This window comes from Pleurodeles waltl, chromosome 10, assembly GCF_031143425.1.
Source record: "Pleurodeles waltl isolate 20211129_DDA chromosome 10, aPleWal1.hap1.20221129, whole genome shotgun sequence".
NCBI lineage: Eukaryota > Metazoa > Chordata > Amphibia > Caudata > Salamandridae > Pleurodeles > Pleurodeles waltl.
The window spans coordinates 202,843,592-202,864,087 of record NC_090449.1 but is presented as its reverse complement, the minus strand read 5'-3'; the positions used below and the strand labels follow the sequence as shown (position 1 = coordinate 202,864,087).

Sequence of the window (20,496 nt, the reverse complement as noted above, 5' to 3'; positions counted from 1 at the left end):
TTTATTGACTGTACTTCACACAACCCTAACCCTCTTTATTCTGTCCCTCTGGACGTCAAGCCCTTTCTGCTGACGCAGGCGTTATAACTAATTTGTGGGTTTCCGGGCTTGGGATATCCCATTTTCAGTACTGGTTTAGTCCAAGTACTTGTTCCACGGATGACAAGATACATCTTGTTGGAAGTTGGTTAAGTTTGACATTTTTATGCAGTTCTGAAACCCACATCGCAGGTTTCTGCTTGGGGAACCCAGTTTGTCTCCCTATTATCTCATTTAGGCTACATCCATTTTGTAATATCAGCGCCGGTACAAAGAAGAGTCCCTGTGCAATTTTCTTTACACGCTTTCATGCTTCTGCATTAGTTTGTGTCCAGTTACTGTTCGATTAATCTTAATAGTCCTCGCAGTTCTTTCAGGATGTGTAAAACCTGGAGCAGGGAAGAAGGTTTTTTTTTTCTTATTTAAAGGCATGCTGTTAAAACTGGGATCGCTTTGACAGGTTGGGTCTGATAACACCAGAAGATTAATGAAGCGTCCACACTACTACATATATTGAGTTTGACAAAGATCTTTAAATTCAACTTTGCTCAGGGTCACTTGTGTGATTAAGAGGACCATTTATCATAACAAGTGTTGCACAGATTTGCTGAGTTTTTTGTTTCGTATACTTGAAATAGCATCAGATGGTCAGCGAATTCTAACTGTTCTATGGTGGCTGAAGAAGTAGGGAAAAAAACTTTTAAAACCATCATGAACACAGAACTATAAACGATTACAGCACTTCGTGCTACTGGTTACAATCCAGCATCTTAATAGCCTAAGCATATCGATCTGTATTTATTATGATGTGCTATATGAACAAACGTTTCATTTTGCTCCTTAAATGTAGAGCCGTCATTGCAGAAGAACCCCCTACATGAAAGTTCATTTTTATCTAACTATACTGCTTTCTTCAAGGAGTAAGCCTACCTCTTCTTTGGTTATCAGTTTCACTTATTTGAACAATTTCAATTCCACAAGAACAACATTAAATATGTGGCCTAGGAATGTCTCGTCTTTTCTGCCTAAACAAAATAAAATTATTTTTGACTCATTGGATTTTGTCACCTAAGCGGTTTGTTTAGAAGAGTATCCTTAACAGTGTATATTAGGAGTTTGCAGGTAATTTCATAATGAGATGTTCACAGGCGCAGTTCCATGCTAGTGATCACTTCATTTTTTTACTTGCATGACCTGATTGCTCTTTTTTATATATAGACCTTTTCCAGTCTCTGCACTCTGTTGTAGGTCCAGTTCCAAGCAGCTTCAAAGGTTCATAATTCTCTGTTGCAGTGTCTCAGGGACTATTCTATTTTACTTCTCAAAGCTACAGTTATTTATCAAACGTTTTGTCACATTCATTAATTTATCTTTTACTTGGATTTTAAACACAAAGCATCCTTTTCTCCAGCACATGAAATAAAGGCATTTTTAAATTTGTTTCTCAGGTCCAAGTGTGAGCCTGACCGTGACTTTGTCACTTAATTGACTTTTCTTTCTGCAGATCGGGTTTACCTCAGAATATTGCATCAGACTGCAAGCTCAGTCTCCATTGGGGCGCAGGACACCCATTTGTGAAGTGCTGTTCAATCGCCACAAAAATGGTTGCAACCTCAAGAAGGTTTGATATCCCCAATTCTCTTTGCTCCTGGTTAGTGAACTCGCACACTAATCCCAATCCAAAAAGGAGATAAAGATAACATTCCCTTACCACTTCAATTATTTAATTCCCACCTAAGATGGCCGTCAGAGTCCTTATCTATCCCATCACGCACATCTGTGACCAGAGCCCAGCCATGGCTCTCCTTTCTTCACTCTCACAGAGTGAAACCAGGAGTCAACTGTTTACTTCAGACTCTTTATGGTGGCGCTGCACCGCACTCCTTTCCTCACCACACACACATCCCTCCTTATGGCTTCTCTTCTGTTGAGCTATCTCAGGATCACTTGACATTCTAGGGCTTGTGGCCAGAAGCCACATGGCAGATGAGGGTTGCAGGCTGTAGCAGATAGTGTTATTGATGTATTTATATTACTGACATGATACAATTTTAATTTCTTGTTTATAACTTTTTTGTTTAGGAACTGTGCTCTATTTGTTTTTATGATAGACTCATGCTATTCATTAATCACGCTTGCACTTTTATTTATTTTACTTTGCTGTCATGATTCCATATTGAATATGCGCTTTTTTTGCACACAAACTCCGTTAGATGTGAGATAGTAAAAGAGTAAGGGGTATGACAGGATATTGGTGCCATACGACCAACAAGGCCTGAACTACTCTGTAATTAATAATATTCCCTTATAAAAGGCACCTAATCTTAGAGATTCACTATGAAAACCAAAAAAGCTGCAACCAGTCCTTCATGCCATTATGGCATGGTGTGCTCCTGACATTGGCCATTTTCAGTAAGAGTACCTCGCTGTGTTGTTGAAATCACTTTTGGCCTCCAAGGTCCAACAGGCGTAGGACCTCTTCTGCCCCAGCAGTTTAGCAGACCCTATGTCGGGGTCTCAGTGAGGCCCGTTATGTGAGTATTGATCATATAATTGATTCTTTATTCCTTCAGTTATCAGCATCTTTCGTTCTGTTAAATAATATTCATTAATATTGGGTAGTGAGTGGGGCTGCCAGCATAGCATCTTCATCACCCTGACTCTCTAACTCTCTTTCTCTGCCTCTCTCTTTTCCTCTACCATTCCCTGTCATTCATTCACTCCCTTGTTCCCTTCCCTTCCATTCCCTTCCCTGAGGTCTTGTGGATACAAACTGACTCCACAAGAGGAATTCATTGAGCTATAAAATAAAGACCAGATTCAATCTTGCACCTCATATCTTCTGTCTCGGTCATTTCTGTTAGTGTGCCTCTCGCTACATACCCTTAATGGAATTACTAATGCTCCAAGTTTTCTGCTTCTTAGTTCTTCTCTTCTTCTATGCCAGTTTATAGTTGTAACTTCTGCATGCAGTAAGTAGTGCTACATAGTCCTTTCTAATATGACAACTTTAACAGTCACTGAAATCCAAAACAAACCCACCTTGTACATCAGTTGTTTAATTATAAGAAAATACTTACCCCACTAACCATATTGAACATTAATTTATTAAATGAGCAAACTTTGTGAATCTTTCATATATCTAAGTTGTCTTTGTATGAGTGGGATGGTCATGATTTTGACAATTGAAATTTGCAGGTTTGAATCCGTTTTTAGACAATACTTTTAAGTCTGTTATGTGTCAATATCTCATACTGGGAATATTTTAAACCATTAAAAATATTTTGGTGTATTATAAATAGTGAGTGTATCTCTTTGGCTCACAAGAGTGGCCTCTTAATTCTGATGTGGCCAGGAACAGCAGTTACCCGTCACCTCGAAATTATAAGGCTTTTAATTTCTCACAGAGATTTTGGATACTTGAGACAGCTGAAAATCTCTGTCTGATAGTCCTCCGAAATTGAGGAATTGTAGGGGACAGTTTAGAGCTGGATCTTTGTAGCAGACTCGTAGACAAATTTGTATGATAATTAATTTTACATTTAATAATGTACTTCTTCAAATTAAAAGATGTGTTTACCAAAGTTGCCACTTGAAGAAACTGTAAAATATGTGAGCAAAAAAAGAAATATATAAATGTTAAAGAAGATGCAAGGAAGTCTCATGAGGCTGGAGCTAATAGATGTTCCTTGAAAACTGATCACGAAGAAGAAATAATTTTAAATGCTCAAAATTGAATACAGATTCAAAGCTTCACGTCATCTTCATCAAAAAGTAAATATGTAATGTAACTAATAAAGAATAAAAATTAACATCCATTTGATAGAGAGGAATATACAATAAAATAGGCACCTAACAATTCTCAAGATTCAAGTGACGCATGTTGATTGTGGCATATTAATAACTTTCTACATAATAAGATAAGGTTAGTCTGCACAAAGAGATAGGGACTTCCTTAGCTTGGAAGTCATTGAAGAGAAGCAAAATACAGAGAAATACAATATATATGGAGAAAAAGTAGCCATAAATAAAAAGTAATAATACAGACTTTAAATCTAATAGAGAGATTACTGATATATTGGTCTGAAATAAGTGAGGTAGGAGTGAACCTAGAACACAGTGAAAAGCTGAAATCAGCATAGGTAGGGAACTTGTTATTTGTGGGGAAATAAGGAGGAGGCGTATTGGGATGGGAATGTCCTTTACATGGGTTACAGTCATGCTCCTCTGCCATGAGTGCCCAACTTCGTGTATTATGTATCCTGCTTTTTTATTTTGGCTCTAGCCCTCTGACTAATATAGTATGTGTGCAGACGCCTAAGCCTAACCCTTGAAATAAGCAAGGTTTCCTAGACATTTTCCGTGACCCGGCAGGGCACACCAAATGTTTCCTCATTTTACAGACTGTGGTATTCTGTCTCTGCTGTGGGTTTAGTACAGAGAGTGGTGGTGGCAGTAGTTTTGACCAGACTGGTGTGGAGGCTTATTGACCCACTTGTGTAACGTTATGCCTCTTTGAATCTACCCCAAACCTCATGCTAATATTACAAGTATATGTTGTGCATATTTATGGCCAGGTGGTACATGCCCAGTGTGTGTTAGTGAACCAAAGTCACTGAGGTCTGGGAGATCCATTTTGGATATGCCTGTGCTGGCTTGGCCTTTTGCACAAGATGTTGGTGAGATTTATTTCTCTGAGAGTTTAAGTATATAGTGGACATACCTGAAGCTGGACAGTGGCGATCTAGACGCCAAAGTGAGGACAAGGCTTCTTTAGAACTTTTATTAGCCTTTTGCTGACAAGTAGCTGAATATTAATTTTCCGGCAGCACTGCTATTTGGTGGATGGTGATGGTGAAGGGTGGGGCAGCAGGCTCTGTTGTGCAAGGTGAAGGTGGCTACCCTGGTCAAGCCTAGTGTTTTGTCTTTCCTGAAATTCCTTCAGTTTGGCTGTGCAGAAAGCTCACACCTCTTTATGACTCTGCTGTGGGTACTCCAGGCTGGAGATTACCCTGCTGTGAGACGTATCACTCTTCACAAAGGCTGTCTGTAGAGCAGCCTGGAAATGAAACATGAAAGGACAACCACCCGCAACTGGGTAGTTTGTCATTTTGGCTGGTTGGGTGAACCCTTCTCTCTTTGGTTTGAGGGACTACTCTCTTTGCTGTTGTCTTGCTCACCATTGCTTCTACTGAGAGTCAAGTGCTGTAGCAGTTGTACTTGGCCCACTGCCCAAAGCCATACTAGGATGGACCCTGGGAAAGCAGAGGCAAACAACCTCAACCCCATTTGTTTTGGCCTATTAGTCCCTGTTTGCTCCGTGGTTCTTGAACAGGGTATTCGAAGGAGTCTAAGTTAATAAAGGATATCCTCTGACAAAAATATGGCAAAAAACAAGGATGAGGAGAAGAAGCTGAAAAGAAAAAAAATTCAGTGTTACTAAGATGTGAGTAAATGGTTTATAGGGTCTTCCATCCCTGGATGGTCAACACGAGTAATGCAACTGAGATGTAAGAGTAGAGAAAGACAGAAAGATCTGTGAATCATTCAAGTGGAAGTAACATGAGAGGTCAACCTATGAATTTATATATATGTTGAAGAGAAGGACAAGGACATAGCCTTAAAGAGCAAATTAGGGCAAGCAAAATAAAGAGAAAAATTGACCAATCCAGTCGACTTTTTAAGTGTGATAAGACAAATGCCAGGATAACCTATTATGAGCAACATACAGAATGCTCAAAATGGAAAGCGAAAAGAGAGGCTAGACTGATTAACTGAATGAAAAGTCAGAAAGAAAAAGAAGTGAGCTTTTAGCCTGATAAATAAAAGTAACAAAATCAGTGACCGGAAGAATGTAAGTTTCTGTACAATTGATAGGCTGAAAGAGTGAATTGGTACCCATGTAATTGGAAAATTGACTTGGTCCTGAAGAATGAAGGAAGTAGGAAGATGTGGCGAAAATAATTTAGTTGCGAATGGTTGGGTCACTCAAGGAGCTTACACAAAATAAATATGTTAGAGGGGTGGCTAGGGATAATAGAAAGGATAGTGATGAAGATCACATTCAGAAGTAGGAACAAAGGTATCACTTGTTCAGGCAGTCCTCCAAAAAAGCTGGTAAACTAGAGGCAACCGTGTTAAAGAGTCCCAAAGTTATCAATTTTAGAGACTTAATATGAGGAAGAGTGAAGCAAGGATGAGGGGAATAGGGAGGCATAAGCTGATTGTGAACAGAGGTAATATGGTTGTGTTAAGGTGAAAGCTCAGTATTAAAATAAAGATAATATTGCTGTGTAGCAGAATTCATATCAGGGTTGTGCAAAGAGTGAATAGAAGGCAGATTTGTGAAATATGAAGGACCACCAAACCGCTTCCAGTTGCATTCTCCCTGGCGAAGAGCTATGCGAGGAAGCTTTAATGAGAAAGACTGAAAAAAATATAAATGGATTTAAGAATAAATTATGACCTAACTTATAAGAAGAGAGGATGAATTATTCTTGGGTTGAAAAAATAAAGAGTGACATTTTCATAAGAAAGTGATCCCTATGGCATATAACTGTGAGGGGATGAGCATTTTAGAAAAGTGACAGAATGCAGTTCCATAATTGCTGTGGCCAGAGATGCTGTTTCCTCCGGCACATTAAGAGGTCGAGTTGTGAATGCAATAGTGGTAGAATACTTTATTGTCTAGTTTAATTAAAATTATTTCAATATACAAAAGAAACAGATTCAAACGAGAACTCAGTAGCACAAGTGCAACATAGTTCACAAAGTGCATTTACAGTGTAAAAAGGTGAATTTTCCTGACGGTCGCACCAAGGGACATGGGAAGATTAACTATCAATACACCTTTAGGTATAGAGAAAAAAGAGATTATTTACTTAGGTGTCACTCTCACACACGCGGGTAGAAGACCTATATAAGGCCAACTATCCTCTACACCTATGTCAGCTCATGCAAGATTTGACGAAATGGACCCCCCTATACATAACCTGGCTAGGATGCATAAATATTATCAAAGTGATGATTCTGCTGTATCTTCTATACCTAATTTCAAGGGCTTCAAGTGGAAGTCAACATTCAGTTCTTTATATCACTGCGAACAAAGCTCACAGAATTTCTCTGGCAGAAGAAATGAGCTAGGCTTCCAAACAAACTTTTGACCCTCCCCACAACGGAAGGAGGATTATCACTTCCGAACTTCCCCCTCTACTACAAGGCGGCGCAAATTAGAGTGATTACAGAATGGTCATTACAAGAGTCAGGCAAACACTGGTTTCACATGGATGGAGCGATAGTGGGGAAAACGATATATGACTTGCTTTGGAACTCAAGCCCCCCCCCCCCACACACACATACTTGAGCACCCCCACTAGAACGACACTGAAAGCATGGGATGAGGTTGCCAGTAACCATAAATTAACGACCTTTCCTTCCCCACATACCCCAATACACTTTCATAAATACTTCATGCTAGCCCTTATCCTGTGTACCTTTCACACCTGGAGGGAGGGGGCTGGGGACAGATTCATATGTGGCTCTGTTTGGAAGCCGCCAAGATGGCCCTGGCTGCAGCCTGGAGTGAAACGACTGCCCCTTCATTATCGCAATGGCATGCACGCCTTTGTCAGGGTATCACCATTGAATTTTTGACAGACAAAATTACGGATACCCGTAAAGATTTTGAATTTATATGGTGCCCACTGATATGCTATGTCTCCGTGGGCCTCCCTTTATTCTCCTGCCCCACACATAGAAGAGCCCCCCACATCTGTTCCAAATCTGAGACCCTTCTCCCGCCGCATTACCACAACCTGGGCTTATCACTACACGATATCGAACAAACTATAACCAGTACACTACCTATTGTAAACGACTATTATATGCTTCTTCTAGGCCAGCCAAATTTGCTATTTACTTATATTTTCCTCTTTTTCCCCTCCCCTTTGAAGTTCTTTCCGTTCTTGTTTTGAGAATTGTACTGTTGAAATTGTTATAGCCTAGTTCCAATTTTACTACTCCTCCCTGGGGGGGTGGATTACAGTACAGCTCCTGTTTGTTTCACGGATACGGCATTCCAAATGACTAGCTGAATATATATGGTAATTTTTTCCCTATGTAATCTCCATGCAATACTGATTTGTACAATAGCCAACTTAGACCGAAAGCATCTTGAAACAGAGCATTGCAATGTATTTATTTTTAACTGTCAAAATCAATAAAAACAGTTTAAGGGAAAAAGGTGACTTTAAAAAAAAGATAAAACTAGGGAGATAAAAATAAACAGAAAAAACTACATTGAAATACGACATGGTAGTACAATAAATGCACTGACACCACGAGCAAAGAGGTGGCGTAATTCGTGTCCTGGTAACAGTTAGGTAGCTTTTACTTGCTTTAAAGTTCTCTCTGCTCCCAGCAGGTATGCAGCATTGTTCTGAATTAAAGCATGCCAGAACGGCTTGTCTGCAAGTGCGCATCCCTAACTGATTCCAGATGGGGCGCGGCCATTTCCGACGAATATCTAAAGTAGAACTGCAAAAACAGATGGTGTGCATCAGGTCTTCAGTTGCAGAGCCGCATAGTCGGCAGTTCTTTGCCCCTTCTGTTCTTAGCCAGGGGCTTCTGTGCATATAGGATGGCACAATTCCTAGACGATTGTTGACATATGTGCTCGTGACCTGCAGTTTAAGGCTGTCCCAAGATATTCCTGCGGTCTTAGAGCTTTATAGCTATTTAATGTGGACCAGGCATGCAAGCAATTTTCTAGAGCTGCCCTGTCGTTTAATGAAGAAGTTATTTTCATGATTTTATGGACAGCTTTTCAAAAAGGGTTATGTCTTGCGGCAACATCCCACAGATCAGCCAGCCCAAACAGAGTAATTATTTCCCTGAGGTAGGCGCTCGCTGATGAACGTGGCCTTTTCATGATACCCTCCCATATGTGGTAGTTCAGTGTGTGTGCAGCGGCACGTTTGAGCTTGTGGCAGAAGAGAGGGAATGCTACACTCCTCGCATGGGACTCTTTTGCCAGGTCAAACCCTAGACTTACCTGGGTTGGTGATGGAGGAGCTGAAAGATTTGTCTGTTTATACGTGTTACTGTTGTGCCCAAAGTTGTTATGTCCCTCCCCCAAAGGGCCTCAGAGGCATATGCCAGGATTGGTACTACTTGAGGCCTGGCGATTCCCAGTATAGGACTGAATGACTGCCCCTTCAAGTTCTTAAACACAGCAGAAAGCCCAGCCACATGAACAATCCCCTTTATTTTAATTTCCTCTTTTTGCAATTTAAAAGAGCTTCTGTTGTCGAATAGGAGGCCGAGATATTTGTAATCCTTTGTCTCCTCGAGCTTGTTTCCGTGAAGATACCAGTTGACTTTCCCTTTCTGACTGTTTCCAGCTAAGATCATAATCTTGTTTTTTTTACTGTTTTTATTTTCAAGCCGTTAGCCAGGGCATATTCTTGAGTCGCACCCTAAAGGAGCTGCATGGCAACCCTGGTTTGACTAAATAGCACCAGGTCGTTAGCGAAGACAAGGTTTGACAGGTGTATTATCCCTAGTTTCGGAAGGTGCAAGTTAACGAAAGACAGAGCTGAGAGAAGATCAACCAAGAATAAATTGAGTAGTGTCGGTGCCAAGACACACCACTGCTTGAGGCTGCTTGCTGTCGGGTTAGCCCTTGATAAATTGGCTCTGCTGCCTAGTTGACGTTTAACCCATGTGTTAGAGTATAGGTTTTCAGTCGGTCTCAGAAGGAGCGGGGGATGCTCTACCTCGTTTAGCTGATCCCTTAGCCTTTTACGGTTGGCACAATCAAAGGCAGCTTTGTAGTCAATGTAGCAGATTTTTTATTATTGAGGAGTCAAATATTAATGGCAGAACCATCAAACTAGTAGTAGTGCCAGCATTGTTTGTGAAACCTGTTTGATTTAGAGGAATGATGTTGTTCGTGCTTGCCCATTCACCAAGGTGACCATGTAAAATGGCAGTGTAATATTTCACCTTGTTGTCAATGAGAGCAATTATCCTATAATGTTCAGGTTTAAGTGTGTTTTTTCCTTTAAAAATGGGTGTGAATATAGACCCTCTCCAAAAGGCTGGAATCGAGGCCCCTGTTAGAGTGTGGTTAAAGAGTGGCCACATTGCTTCGTCCCAGATTGTCGGGTCTGTCTTGTAGATGGCCTGAGGAATTCCTTTTGGGGCTGGTGTGCCAGTGGTGCGCCCAATGACTCTACGCCAATATGCCACTTTGGCATTAATAAGGGAAATACTGATAAAGCCTGTTGATGGCTCCACAGCGGCTCCGGAACTTTCCTGACGTGCTGCCCTTGAGGTTTGCAGAGCTAAATTTGAGTTGGTCGATGGGTTGAAGTGGGCGTTTAGGTGGGCAACCCAGACTTCTTCTGGGATACGTGGTTCCAGCTTGCCAAAAGCAGTGCTTTTTAAAGCATTTACCGTTTTCTAGAACCTGTTGGAATTGTGATGATTAAGATCCCAAATGAGTTTAACCCTAAAGATCTTAGTGTTTTGCCTCTTTATTACCCATCTGGCTTGTATATATTCCTTTTTGGTGTTCCTCATGTTGCCCATGTGTTCTTCGTTAGATGGAAACTGACAAAATATCCAAAGGGCCTTATTGACTTTCTGCTTTAGTTGTTTCAAGGCTCCTACCTTGTAGGATTTTATACTAGTCAGAGGAGTCGGTTGATATTGGACTCTGGATGGTGTAACTTTTGAGGCAACTGTGTTGTAAAACGTTCTGTGAAGACCTCCCATTATTCTCAACAATCTAGTTGTTGGGCCTTAAGAAGATGAGAAATAGCCTCACGAGCCAAGGACTATATTGTTTCTTGGGACCATTTAACTCTTTTTAGGTCAGTCAAATAAATAGACCCCAATAGGTCTATTGTTGGATTATGCATGATCAGTTTAAAAGAGTTCCAGTTCCTGAGGGAGGTGGTCACTTTCTGATCGCAAGCCCATTCTGAAAGAGGCAACTTAGCTTAACAAGAGAAGAGATGCCAGCGCATAAGCTATTAATGAATTTCTATGTGTTGACTAAAACTAGTTCACTTGTGAGATATACCCACTGAAACAGCTGTTTAGAGTCTGTAGACCCAGGTGCCCTAGTTTGCCAAGGAGGGTTTGACACATTGGGTCCCTCCTGCCCAAGTTCGTTTTAATTTGTATGGGAATGTTCCAGTAACAATCCTTGGCCTCTATGACTTAGTTACTCAAAGACTGGCTAAGCAGTTTCATATTGAAATCTCCTGCCACTATTAGGAGTGAGCTCGAGTAAGATCTATCTGCCTTGAGAATGGATTTGATCAGATGATCTCCAGGTAACTTTAGTTGAGTCTCCAAATTGCCCTGAAACTGAGCTGATGAATTAGACTGTTTCAATTTCGGTGGAGTAAATCATGTCTAATGTTGGGATTTGGCTTAGAAGTCACAGTATATTTCCTCGATTTAAAGTATCTTCATTACCAACTGAACAGTATTTGGGAACAAAGTTATACTTGGAGACCCTCCTCCCAGTTCCCTTGGGACATCCCTCTCTGCAGGTATGGGGTGGGTTGAGATTCCATGGCCCTTGGCGCTGTTAGGACCCCGGGAGCCTTGAATGATTTTTTGGGGACTGGGTCTGCTTGAAAATAGTTGCCTGTATGAAGTTTCTATGGCAGTATATTTCTAAACATCAGAGTTTTTTTGCCATGCCAGGGGGAAGTGTGTTGCTTCTTATCCCATTTTGAGTAGTCTGTGGGATCCGTTGGATAAGGTGTGTGTGAGAGAAATCATCCCCAATTTTGGTATTTAATTCCATCCATTTTAGGGGGCTGTATTGTCATGATTATATGTTTCCAGAGTAGTCAGCAGGGGAAGTACTCTGTCACGGTTTCATTTTACTGTAGGCGCTGCGGCTTGGGTGTCTGTGCCGTGGTAAAAACTGCTGTCATTGTCCTCACCTGCGTGTGGTTTGGAGCAGTGATTTTTAAGGGGCTGGCTACAGATTGGTCTTGTATCTGTCTCCTAGGAGCATGGTTGAGGACTAGGTGATCATGATTAGATGTTTCTGGGGCTGTCAATGGAGAGTGAGCTCTGTCAAAAGTTTGCTTTTCCCCTAGAAGCTTCGGCTAGGGCACCCATGTTATGACTGAAAACTGCTGTTGTTGTTCTGACCTTCATTTCAGTTGAGTCAACAACTTCTGAGGAGCTGGCTACAGAGTGATCTTGTGTGTGTGTGTGTGTGTGTGTGTGTGTGTGTGTGTGTGTGTACCTGAAGCGTGGCTCAAGGGCAGTGACGGGCCCCCGGGCTTAGGCCCTTTGAGTCTCCGTCCGTGCCATGGAGAACGTGAACTGTTGGTTTCCTCTAGGTTTTCGTTTTGGAGGCGATTCAGTTGGTGGCGAAAGGGCACTGTTGTATCCTTCTAAGTTTTGGCCAGACATTTCAAAAATATAATTTTGAAGCCTGGTTATTTTAGGATTTTTGTTTTGAGATTTACTTTTTTGAGTTTTTTGGGACTTTGATTTACTTGTGATTCCTGCAGTTGCTGAAGGAGGTTTTCCTTATTGAGAGATGAAAGAGTTTGCGTTGTCCATTTTACTAGTTACCAGAGAGGAGTTGAACATCCATTGTAGGCTTTTGAGGTTGCATAAAGTCGCTCCTTTTGCTAATCGCCCCAGCGTTATTTCAGTTCTAGGCTCGGCTCTTGTCTTCAAGACCTCCCCGTCTATAAACATGCTGCCCATTGTTGGAGAGGTTGTGATAGTGTTTACATTCCTGGGCTCGGCCCCTGCCCTCACAGCTAGCCATCTGTCACCATTCTATACATTATGTTGGACGTCGTGGGCGAATTGACCCGTAGAGTTTGGGAGTATTGTGCAGGCCTGTCCACTGTCAGTGTGGTTTGCTCTTGTGATGGGTTATCTCTACTTGATGGCATGCTGGCCATTGTAAATGGGGCTTTAAATAAACTGGCCTGATGATCTAATGAGGGCAGGGCTGGTCCATCCGTTAGCAGTATTATTTGTTCTGGTGCCAGGGTGGAACTGCTAGAGGCTTCCCACCCCATCTGTGAGTACAGATCCGCCTTTGTTACTTGCTTCTTGGCTGCCTTGAGGACCTCCATTACCTCCCCCAGAAACTCAGGTAGGGTACTTTACTTCTCCAATACTGGGGAGCATGTATATCTGGGGGTAAGTCGTACTGTGTCACCTTGAGCTCTTCTAATCAGCCTATTGAACTCTGTAATTTTGCCATCCATTCCGGCCACATGGGCTGCAACAGTATTAAGAACCTCGATTTGGACATCCATTTTAACACAGTGATAGACCAGGGCCTCGACAGTTGATTGAATGGTCATCAACAGAGAAGGCCAGACAGTGTTGTTAGATTGGTCCAGTTGGTTTGCACTGTTACCATGCAGCGCGTCCCCTACAGGAAATGAAGTTTCCTCTGTGCCTTCAATGCATATGAGGCCAGTAACATGTTCTGTTCTTCTTGTGTCAAGTCTTAGTGTTCTGCACTTTCTTCCATACAGCCTGTGTTCCTTGCTAGAGGTTGGGTCACGTCTTTTATTACATTGCTGCTTGACTTTCCTTGACCTCACTCTGCCGCCTGCTTAATTTGTTCTCCAGGCAGTTTTAGGAGGCTTCTTCCTGAACTAATCCTGTCCATATTGCCCTCTGGCTGGTTCCCAGCTTCCCAGGGCCTCGTAATTGTATCCTTGGGCTTAGTGGTTGTCTCCATGTTTGCTTGAATCGAGGACTTGTGTCCAGTTACAGCCATCTGACTGTTCAGGTGCATTTCTATAGGGCTTTTTTCTGATTCCTGTGGTTCCTCTCATTTGATGTCCTCATTCACATTCTCGGTCTTAATCTCTTTTGTTGGACGTTAGCCCTGAGGGCTCCCCTTTATTATTTTATCTGTGCAGTCTGCATTTGAGTTTGAAGTTCCATGACATTTGCTTGGGGTCTCATGGAGCCAATTAGGTGAATGGTCAAGTAAGAGGGCTGCCACTGTTGTGGTGGTATTTTACCCTGGGTCTGGTTCGGGAATTGATCTTTCCCATGAATGATGATTGTCGGGTTGAGTGGAGCTGGCAGCCTTATCATTGGGGAAATTGTTGAGTAGATAGGGACCCCAGCATCTTTTAAAAGTTGAAACTTGGTGGTGAATTTTGGTTGACTCTCTAGTCCCCCAGTTTTGCTTATGTTTACTAAGGGCAGAGCCCTTACGTTGGATTTCTTATGTTTGCCTTTGTGCTGCTATGGATTTCTCAGTCTCCCTGACCTCATAATGGACTTTGGTTGCAGGCGACTATAATTATGTATACCCCAAGCGGGTGTTGCTTAATCTCCCTGTTAGTTTGGAGCTGTGGCACGTTGATGTAGTTAGCCATTGTTCTGGTCAGGGGCCAGTGGCCTGTGTCCTATGTCCTGCGCTGCGCCTTGCTGTAACAATGCAAATGTTAGTTGGTACTCTGATTATCCCGAATTAGTGCTCTTTGGATGAACTCGTCCAAACTCTGACAGACTCCAACAGACGACGCCCTCCAAGTTACTGGATACTAGGCGCAGCTTGTGTCCTTAATTTTTTTTTCTTTTTTTTTTTTGATCTCCTGATTTACTTTCGGCTGTTGACAGGTTACTGCTTTCTTCTCCTCAGTGTAATAGTCAGTGCTTGAAATGGAAAAAATAAAGTGCAGGTACTCTGTGCCAGAGTACCCGCTTGTTTCCGAGAAGTGCCGGTACTCTCCAATTAAAATAATTACGTTTTTCTAGATATGTGCTGGTACTCTCCCTCTCAAAATAAAAAAGTGCCGGTACTCAGTTTTTCTGATCAGTGTTCGCCTGCAGGTAATGCTCTCTTCTTCAGTTGATGTCAGGAGGATATCTAGCTAATTGCTGTTTCTTAATCCTATCCTCAGATGAACTTCGACAAGTGATTGTAGCGATGATGACAAGAAACGATGAACTGGAGGAACAGGGCAAGTAAGTTTCTGTAAACTTTCAGTCCTACTTAGTACTAAAACGTTATGACGCCTGATGTTCAGAACCATCACTCATGTATTATCTAAGAAACCGTTTGAAATATCATAATGTATTACTAGCTGTAAGAGGATCCACTATATGTTGATTGTTCTTCCAAACCTTCTGCAATAGAGTTTTTATGTTTTGCAGTTGATGTGTTTTAAAGCAACGAGGGTCTTGTGGTATCGTTCAAGAAATGCACTGTAGAAGCCCGGATTCATTGCATCTTCTTAAGTTTCCAAAGGAGAGCTTCCATTGCAATTCATGCTAGGTGAAATGCCTATTACATGTGGAGGTGGCTAATTGATAAATTTTTTGCAAAAGGCTTCTTCACTTTTTCAAAATGGCAGCTGGGACAGACCTTGTCTTTCTACAAGTGCGAGTATTGTGGCTGGAAGTGTTGCTGTAAATATTGCCAGCTCCACACACAGACACTAGCACTTTTCGGACGGGGATTGATCTTGATGTGGCGCTTTCTCATGTTCCTTCAATCCGCCTATGTCCAATTCATCTTTCCCCTCTGATCCCCAAGTGGTCCTAGCAGTGCTTAATTTGTAAATACAAAGGTGCCGGTGCCCAAAGCCCTCCCCTTAAACACGCGGCTGCTGTAATTAAATGTGTGAACATGGAATACTGAGGCTGCGTAATCCTGAACCCATGTCGGGTCTCTTCAATCCATATAAAGCCACTCGCTGCCCCTTCAGCTCACTCTTGCAGCTTTTTACTTTCACCCTTTGTGACGCTTTTTCGTTTTTCCCTTTATCCGTCTTTCCTATATGTGTCTCGCAGCAAATGCTTGAGGCATAACAATAAGCCCCGGCCCTCAAAAATAAGTGCCGGTGCTTAGCACCGGAAACAGCAAGCACAAATTAAGCACTGGGTCCTACCAAACCCCATGTGCCATCGAGCCCCTGCTGTTTGACTGGGTAGCTTCTCAGAGCAGGTATATTGGTTTGAAGTCATTAGAACTTAAGTTGGGAAATATAAACGTTCAGTGTTTGGAGTAATTAGTGAAAAAACGATGTATGGTCAATAGGCAGGCTACTATTCTACATATTCTTTTATTTTAAAGACATTATCATGTATTTCTTCTTTTCGATAAATGTCCTCTGAGCTCCCTTGCTTTGAATATATGTGTTGTGTGTCTGGTTTACAGGAAGCCTGTCTCTGCCTCACCCCTGTTGTGGCTACTGGCATGCATCAAATGCAGGTAAAGGCAGTTCTGTCCCATACTATAGTGGCCTTCGTAACAGGTCAGATATGCCACTTGGAATTAAACGGTTGTTACCGTTTTCTAGACACATGCAGTGTGATGTTCAGCAATCCTGCAATACTTAAAGACAAAATGCTGAATCATCGTTCAGGATAAAACATATAGGGCACCGCGAAAAAAAAAAACACTTTCCTGCACAGATTAATACACATCTCGTGCAACTTTTTATTTAAATCTGATTTTAATAGTGCGGTTAAGAGACACCCTTGCTTAATGTGACAGCTAGGAGGGACTCTGTAAGTTGATGCTTTCAAATCTTCCCAGCACACAGTCAACTAGGATCAGCATGAAGCAAATGTTAGTGTCTTTTAAGTGATTTGGGGAGCCCTAACTTCCTGAGGCTAACCAACACTAAGGGCTTCATTACAAGTTTGGTGGTTTAAAAGGGGCGCCCACCAAACCCCCACATTCAGGAGACCGCCAGCGCGGTCTCCTTCCAGCTGGTCCTATTATGAGTTTCCCACTGGGTCAGCATGCAGAAACACAGTTTCCTGGCAGAGAGGACTCGGTTGAAAGGGGAATTGATGCACTTCAAAACTACTCTTTGAAGGTTCCCCCACTTAAAAGGCACATATAGGTGTGTATATATATACTGGGTCTGTGACCCCATCAAATCAAACAATTCTGGGCCTAAAATTGGACTCTGTCAGGAGGACTGCAATGCTTCCCAAAGGACTCTTCTGGACTGCTTTTCTGGAAGGACTGCTCTCCTTCTTGTTGCCCTGCTGCCTTCTGCTCCCTTACCACACTGGAAGGGACAAAAGTTATCTCCAGGGGCTTGGACTGAGCTTGTTTCCTGTTAAGAAGTCCCAGGGGCATTAAAGCCACCAGAGAGAGGAAATCCACTGCGTTGAAAAATTGATGCGACGCCTGCAAAACTCGATGCAGCACCTGTCTCGTGGCTGAAAAATAGCTGCATCGCCTCCCGGATCAAGGCAGCACTTGTTTCATCCTCCAAGCGCGTATCGGGTTGTCCACTCATTGTCCCTGGGTGTCAAAATATCCCTGCACCGCAGTAAGGAGCCAAGGCTGCGCACTCGGATATCGATGCATCAACTTGCCCGCAAGAAAGAATCAACACATCATTTACACCACGCCGGAAAAATCGACACATCACATTATTTTGCAAGGCATCACCTCCTCTGCGATCCTCTGCAGCCTTATTTTTGACGCATCCCATCTAATGTGTGTAAAAAAGATACTCATCTCACACCATGGAGTGGGTTAAGGTTGCCGTCAATCACTCGTACAGTTCCCAGTTCTCACTGAAGGATATTCTTTTATGGATGGAAAGGCCTCCCCTACCTAATAGTGGCATGCTTTATCATAAGCCAATCCATCCCACCGTGCTAAGATGGTACTGGATTGGTGTCTCAATGGTAGCCCCCCAGGAGAACCAGCTTCTATTTAGATAGGGAGATCAGAATAAGTCTTTTTCTGGTAAATATGAACCAGTGTTACAGAAGATAATTACAAATACGTTTGTGCCTATCTTAAGATACTACTTTATTTATGACGGTCCGAGATAAGGTTAAAAACAATTCAATGGTGTAACAAAGATCGCAAAGATCACTACACCCTAATCACTTATCATATGTCATTGCCAACATGTTTTGACCTCTTACAACTCCTTTGCTATGAATCTATTTTCTCAAGCAAGTTTTGTGGTCTTCGTCAGGGCAAAAGTCGTAACCTAATATCCTATAGCCAGTTATATGTTGTATCCTCATAAATGCAACTAGTTAAGACTAAATTCTACCTAGGCGTCTCTTAGGCATAAACATAAATAGAGGGGAGAAAAAATCTATTAAATCATTCTCCACATCCTTATTTAAGGATAATACCATTTCCCGTGGAACCAGAAACACCCAAACATGTGTAACACTGCACATGGCACTCTGTGTATCAAACTGTGATTGTTCAAGACAAACTGGTGTCATCACAGCACTAGTTTAAAACCTAATATGCAGTTCAACTTTCCCTGCGATTGTGGGGGCAAGCCCTCATCAGTCACTTGGGGATGGAGTCCCTTTTATTGTCACATTCTATCGGTCAGAATAAAAAATAAAAAAAAACAACAACAAGGACAGCAGGTATTTAATGTCAATACCTGCCAATGTTTTTATGACTGGTTCCAGGTGCTGTATTCAGATATTACACAGGGATAGGCATTCTCACAGACATTTTCCTTACAGAATAATTCCCAAACATGTTTACACACCTTAACCAGAGGATTGCTAGTAAACCATCCTCCCATATTACTGTTGAAATCATGTCTTTTCACAGTGTCATACAAGAGTTATATGCACATTCCCTGTACTCTCACACTCCCTTCCAAGTACATTTTGTCAAATAGGGATACTAGTCAGAAACGTGTGCTGGTTTAAAAATTAGCTTCTTCCCGTTTATGGTTTTGAAGTACCACTATTTTTTAGTCAACACAAACCAAAAAATCAATTTCACATTTCGTACTATCATGGTACGATGCTCGCACTGTTAATGTATAGTCATGCTATGGTGCCGGTAATGTTACTCCGAAGTGTTCACATCCTCTTCACATTACTACGCTTACCAGCATACACTCTGTCGGGCACATCTGGGATAATAGAATGACTCGTCACCCCACCGGAGGGAGGTCGTATACTGAGCCCGAAGGGACTATAATACATAGTGTGCAACTCAATTTTTTGCCATTCAGAAATAGCTCACATGAATGAACCCTCTCCGCCACCAGCTTACTTCATCAAAGCGTGTCGTGCGCAGTTGCCACCTATTCCGGGCACCCTCTTAGCGCTGCCTCTGCTGCCTATAGTAACACAGGGCGAGGGATTTAAAACCCCACCCCTTCGTTGTCTAGGCCTGTCCTACAATGAGGACAAAGTGGCCTCCCTATTTGTGGCTCCATCACTATTGGGGGACACAACAACAAGTCAGAATATGCAACAAATAGGTGACTCGGACATGTTGACAGAACTAAAAAAGGAAACAGGTAAAAACATTGTTACATGTAGCGATTTTTACAGAATATCTGAGAGAGAATGCGGGCCGAAAGGTCTGATGGTGTCTAATTCTCCTCGGATTTTCCTGGAGGATAAGGAGTTCGAAAGAGATTGGCAACTGATAGCATGAAAGTGTACTAGATATTGGATAGTCCTGGTAAAACTGTCAGATAGCTTATTAATCCCCATAAAGACGAGTGAGAACAGTTTGAAGACCTTAGTACTCATAACAGCCTTCAAAAAGAAAATAGAAGAAAATAACAAGTTGATCAACGAATATAAATATTATTTGATAAAATAAAAAATCCAGAAGTTTCAAAACGCTCTGAAGAACTTCTCTTTGGAAAAGAGCTACTCCTGCACCAGGGATGATTATGAGGGTAAAGAAGACAGAAGCTCCAACTCATCATCAAGGAACAATTCATCCTTAGATTCAGACAGTTCAGACAGTATCTCTAAGAGAGGAAGGAATAGGTGGGGAACTGTAGTGCACAAAGCTGTCAAGGCCCGATGCCATAATATGAACACAACAGGGGATGGCCTCCAGCGAACGGTTTCCCACAGCCAATTATGCCTCCATTGGGCACCTGGCAGCCTCCATACCGACAACCTTTTTTAGGGAGAAGACGAGGCAGAGGAAAAGGGAGATGGAAAGATCAAGGAGCAACATGAGCAGAAGCAGAAGAGGGTCCGTGCACAAGCAAAGAATGACAGCTCAAGAAAATCACATGATAAAATTGAGCGAAAAACAGTTAACTGAAACACAATTGACTGTACTAAATAAAGATGTAGGCTTTGTCCCAACTCCAAAACCAGATGTTTTCAGATTAAGAAGTGAAATTTCCTGGTTCCACCGGACGATTTGTCTGAAAGTATTTTTTAATGATACAACTGAGATGCATGAAACAACAGATACTGATACAGGCCTTGGAAAAAAAAATCTACCTTTACACCACCAACCCATCTTATGCCTGCGGGAGTCCTGGCCTTTGAAGAAGCAGTGAATAAGTCTATTGATGATTTGGGAGGTATAACTCGTCCACACTATCAGAATATCATGAATGCAGAGCAAGCGGCAATGACTGAACTTTCAAATAAGCAAGGGATTATTATAAAACTACCAGACAAGGAAGGATCCATTGTGATTGT

The 20,496-nt window shown here is 42.0% G+C and overlaps 1 protein-coding gene across 2 annotated transcripts in view; it reads left to right on the top strand.

The window, feature by feature from the left end:
• SNX29 (sorting nexin 29) overlaps positions 1–20,496 on the top strand; it is a 1,353,458-nt gene that overhangs the window by 411,660 nt on the left and 921,302 nt on the right. For both annotated transcript variants that reach the window (XM_069210178.1, XM_069210180.1), the window contains one exon: positions 14,973–15,036. In XM_069210178.1, the coding sequence (XP_069066279.1) occupies positions 14,973–15,036 (64 nt within the window). The remainder of the gene's footprint in view (positions 1–14,972; positions 15,037–20,496) is intronic.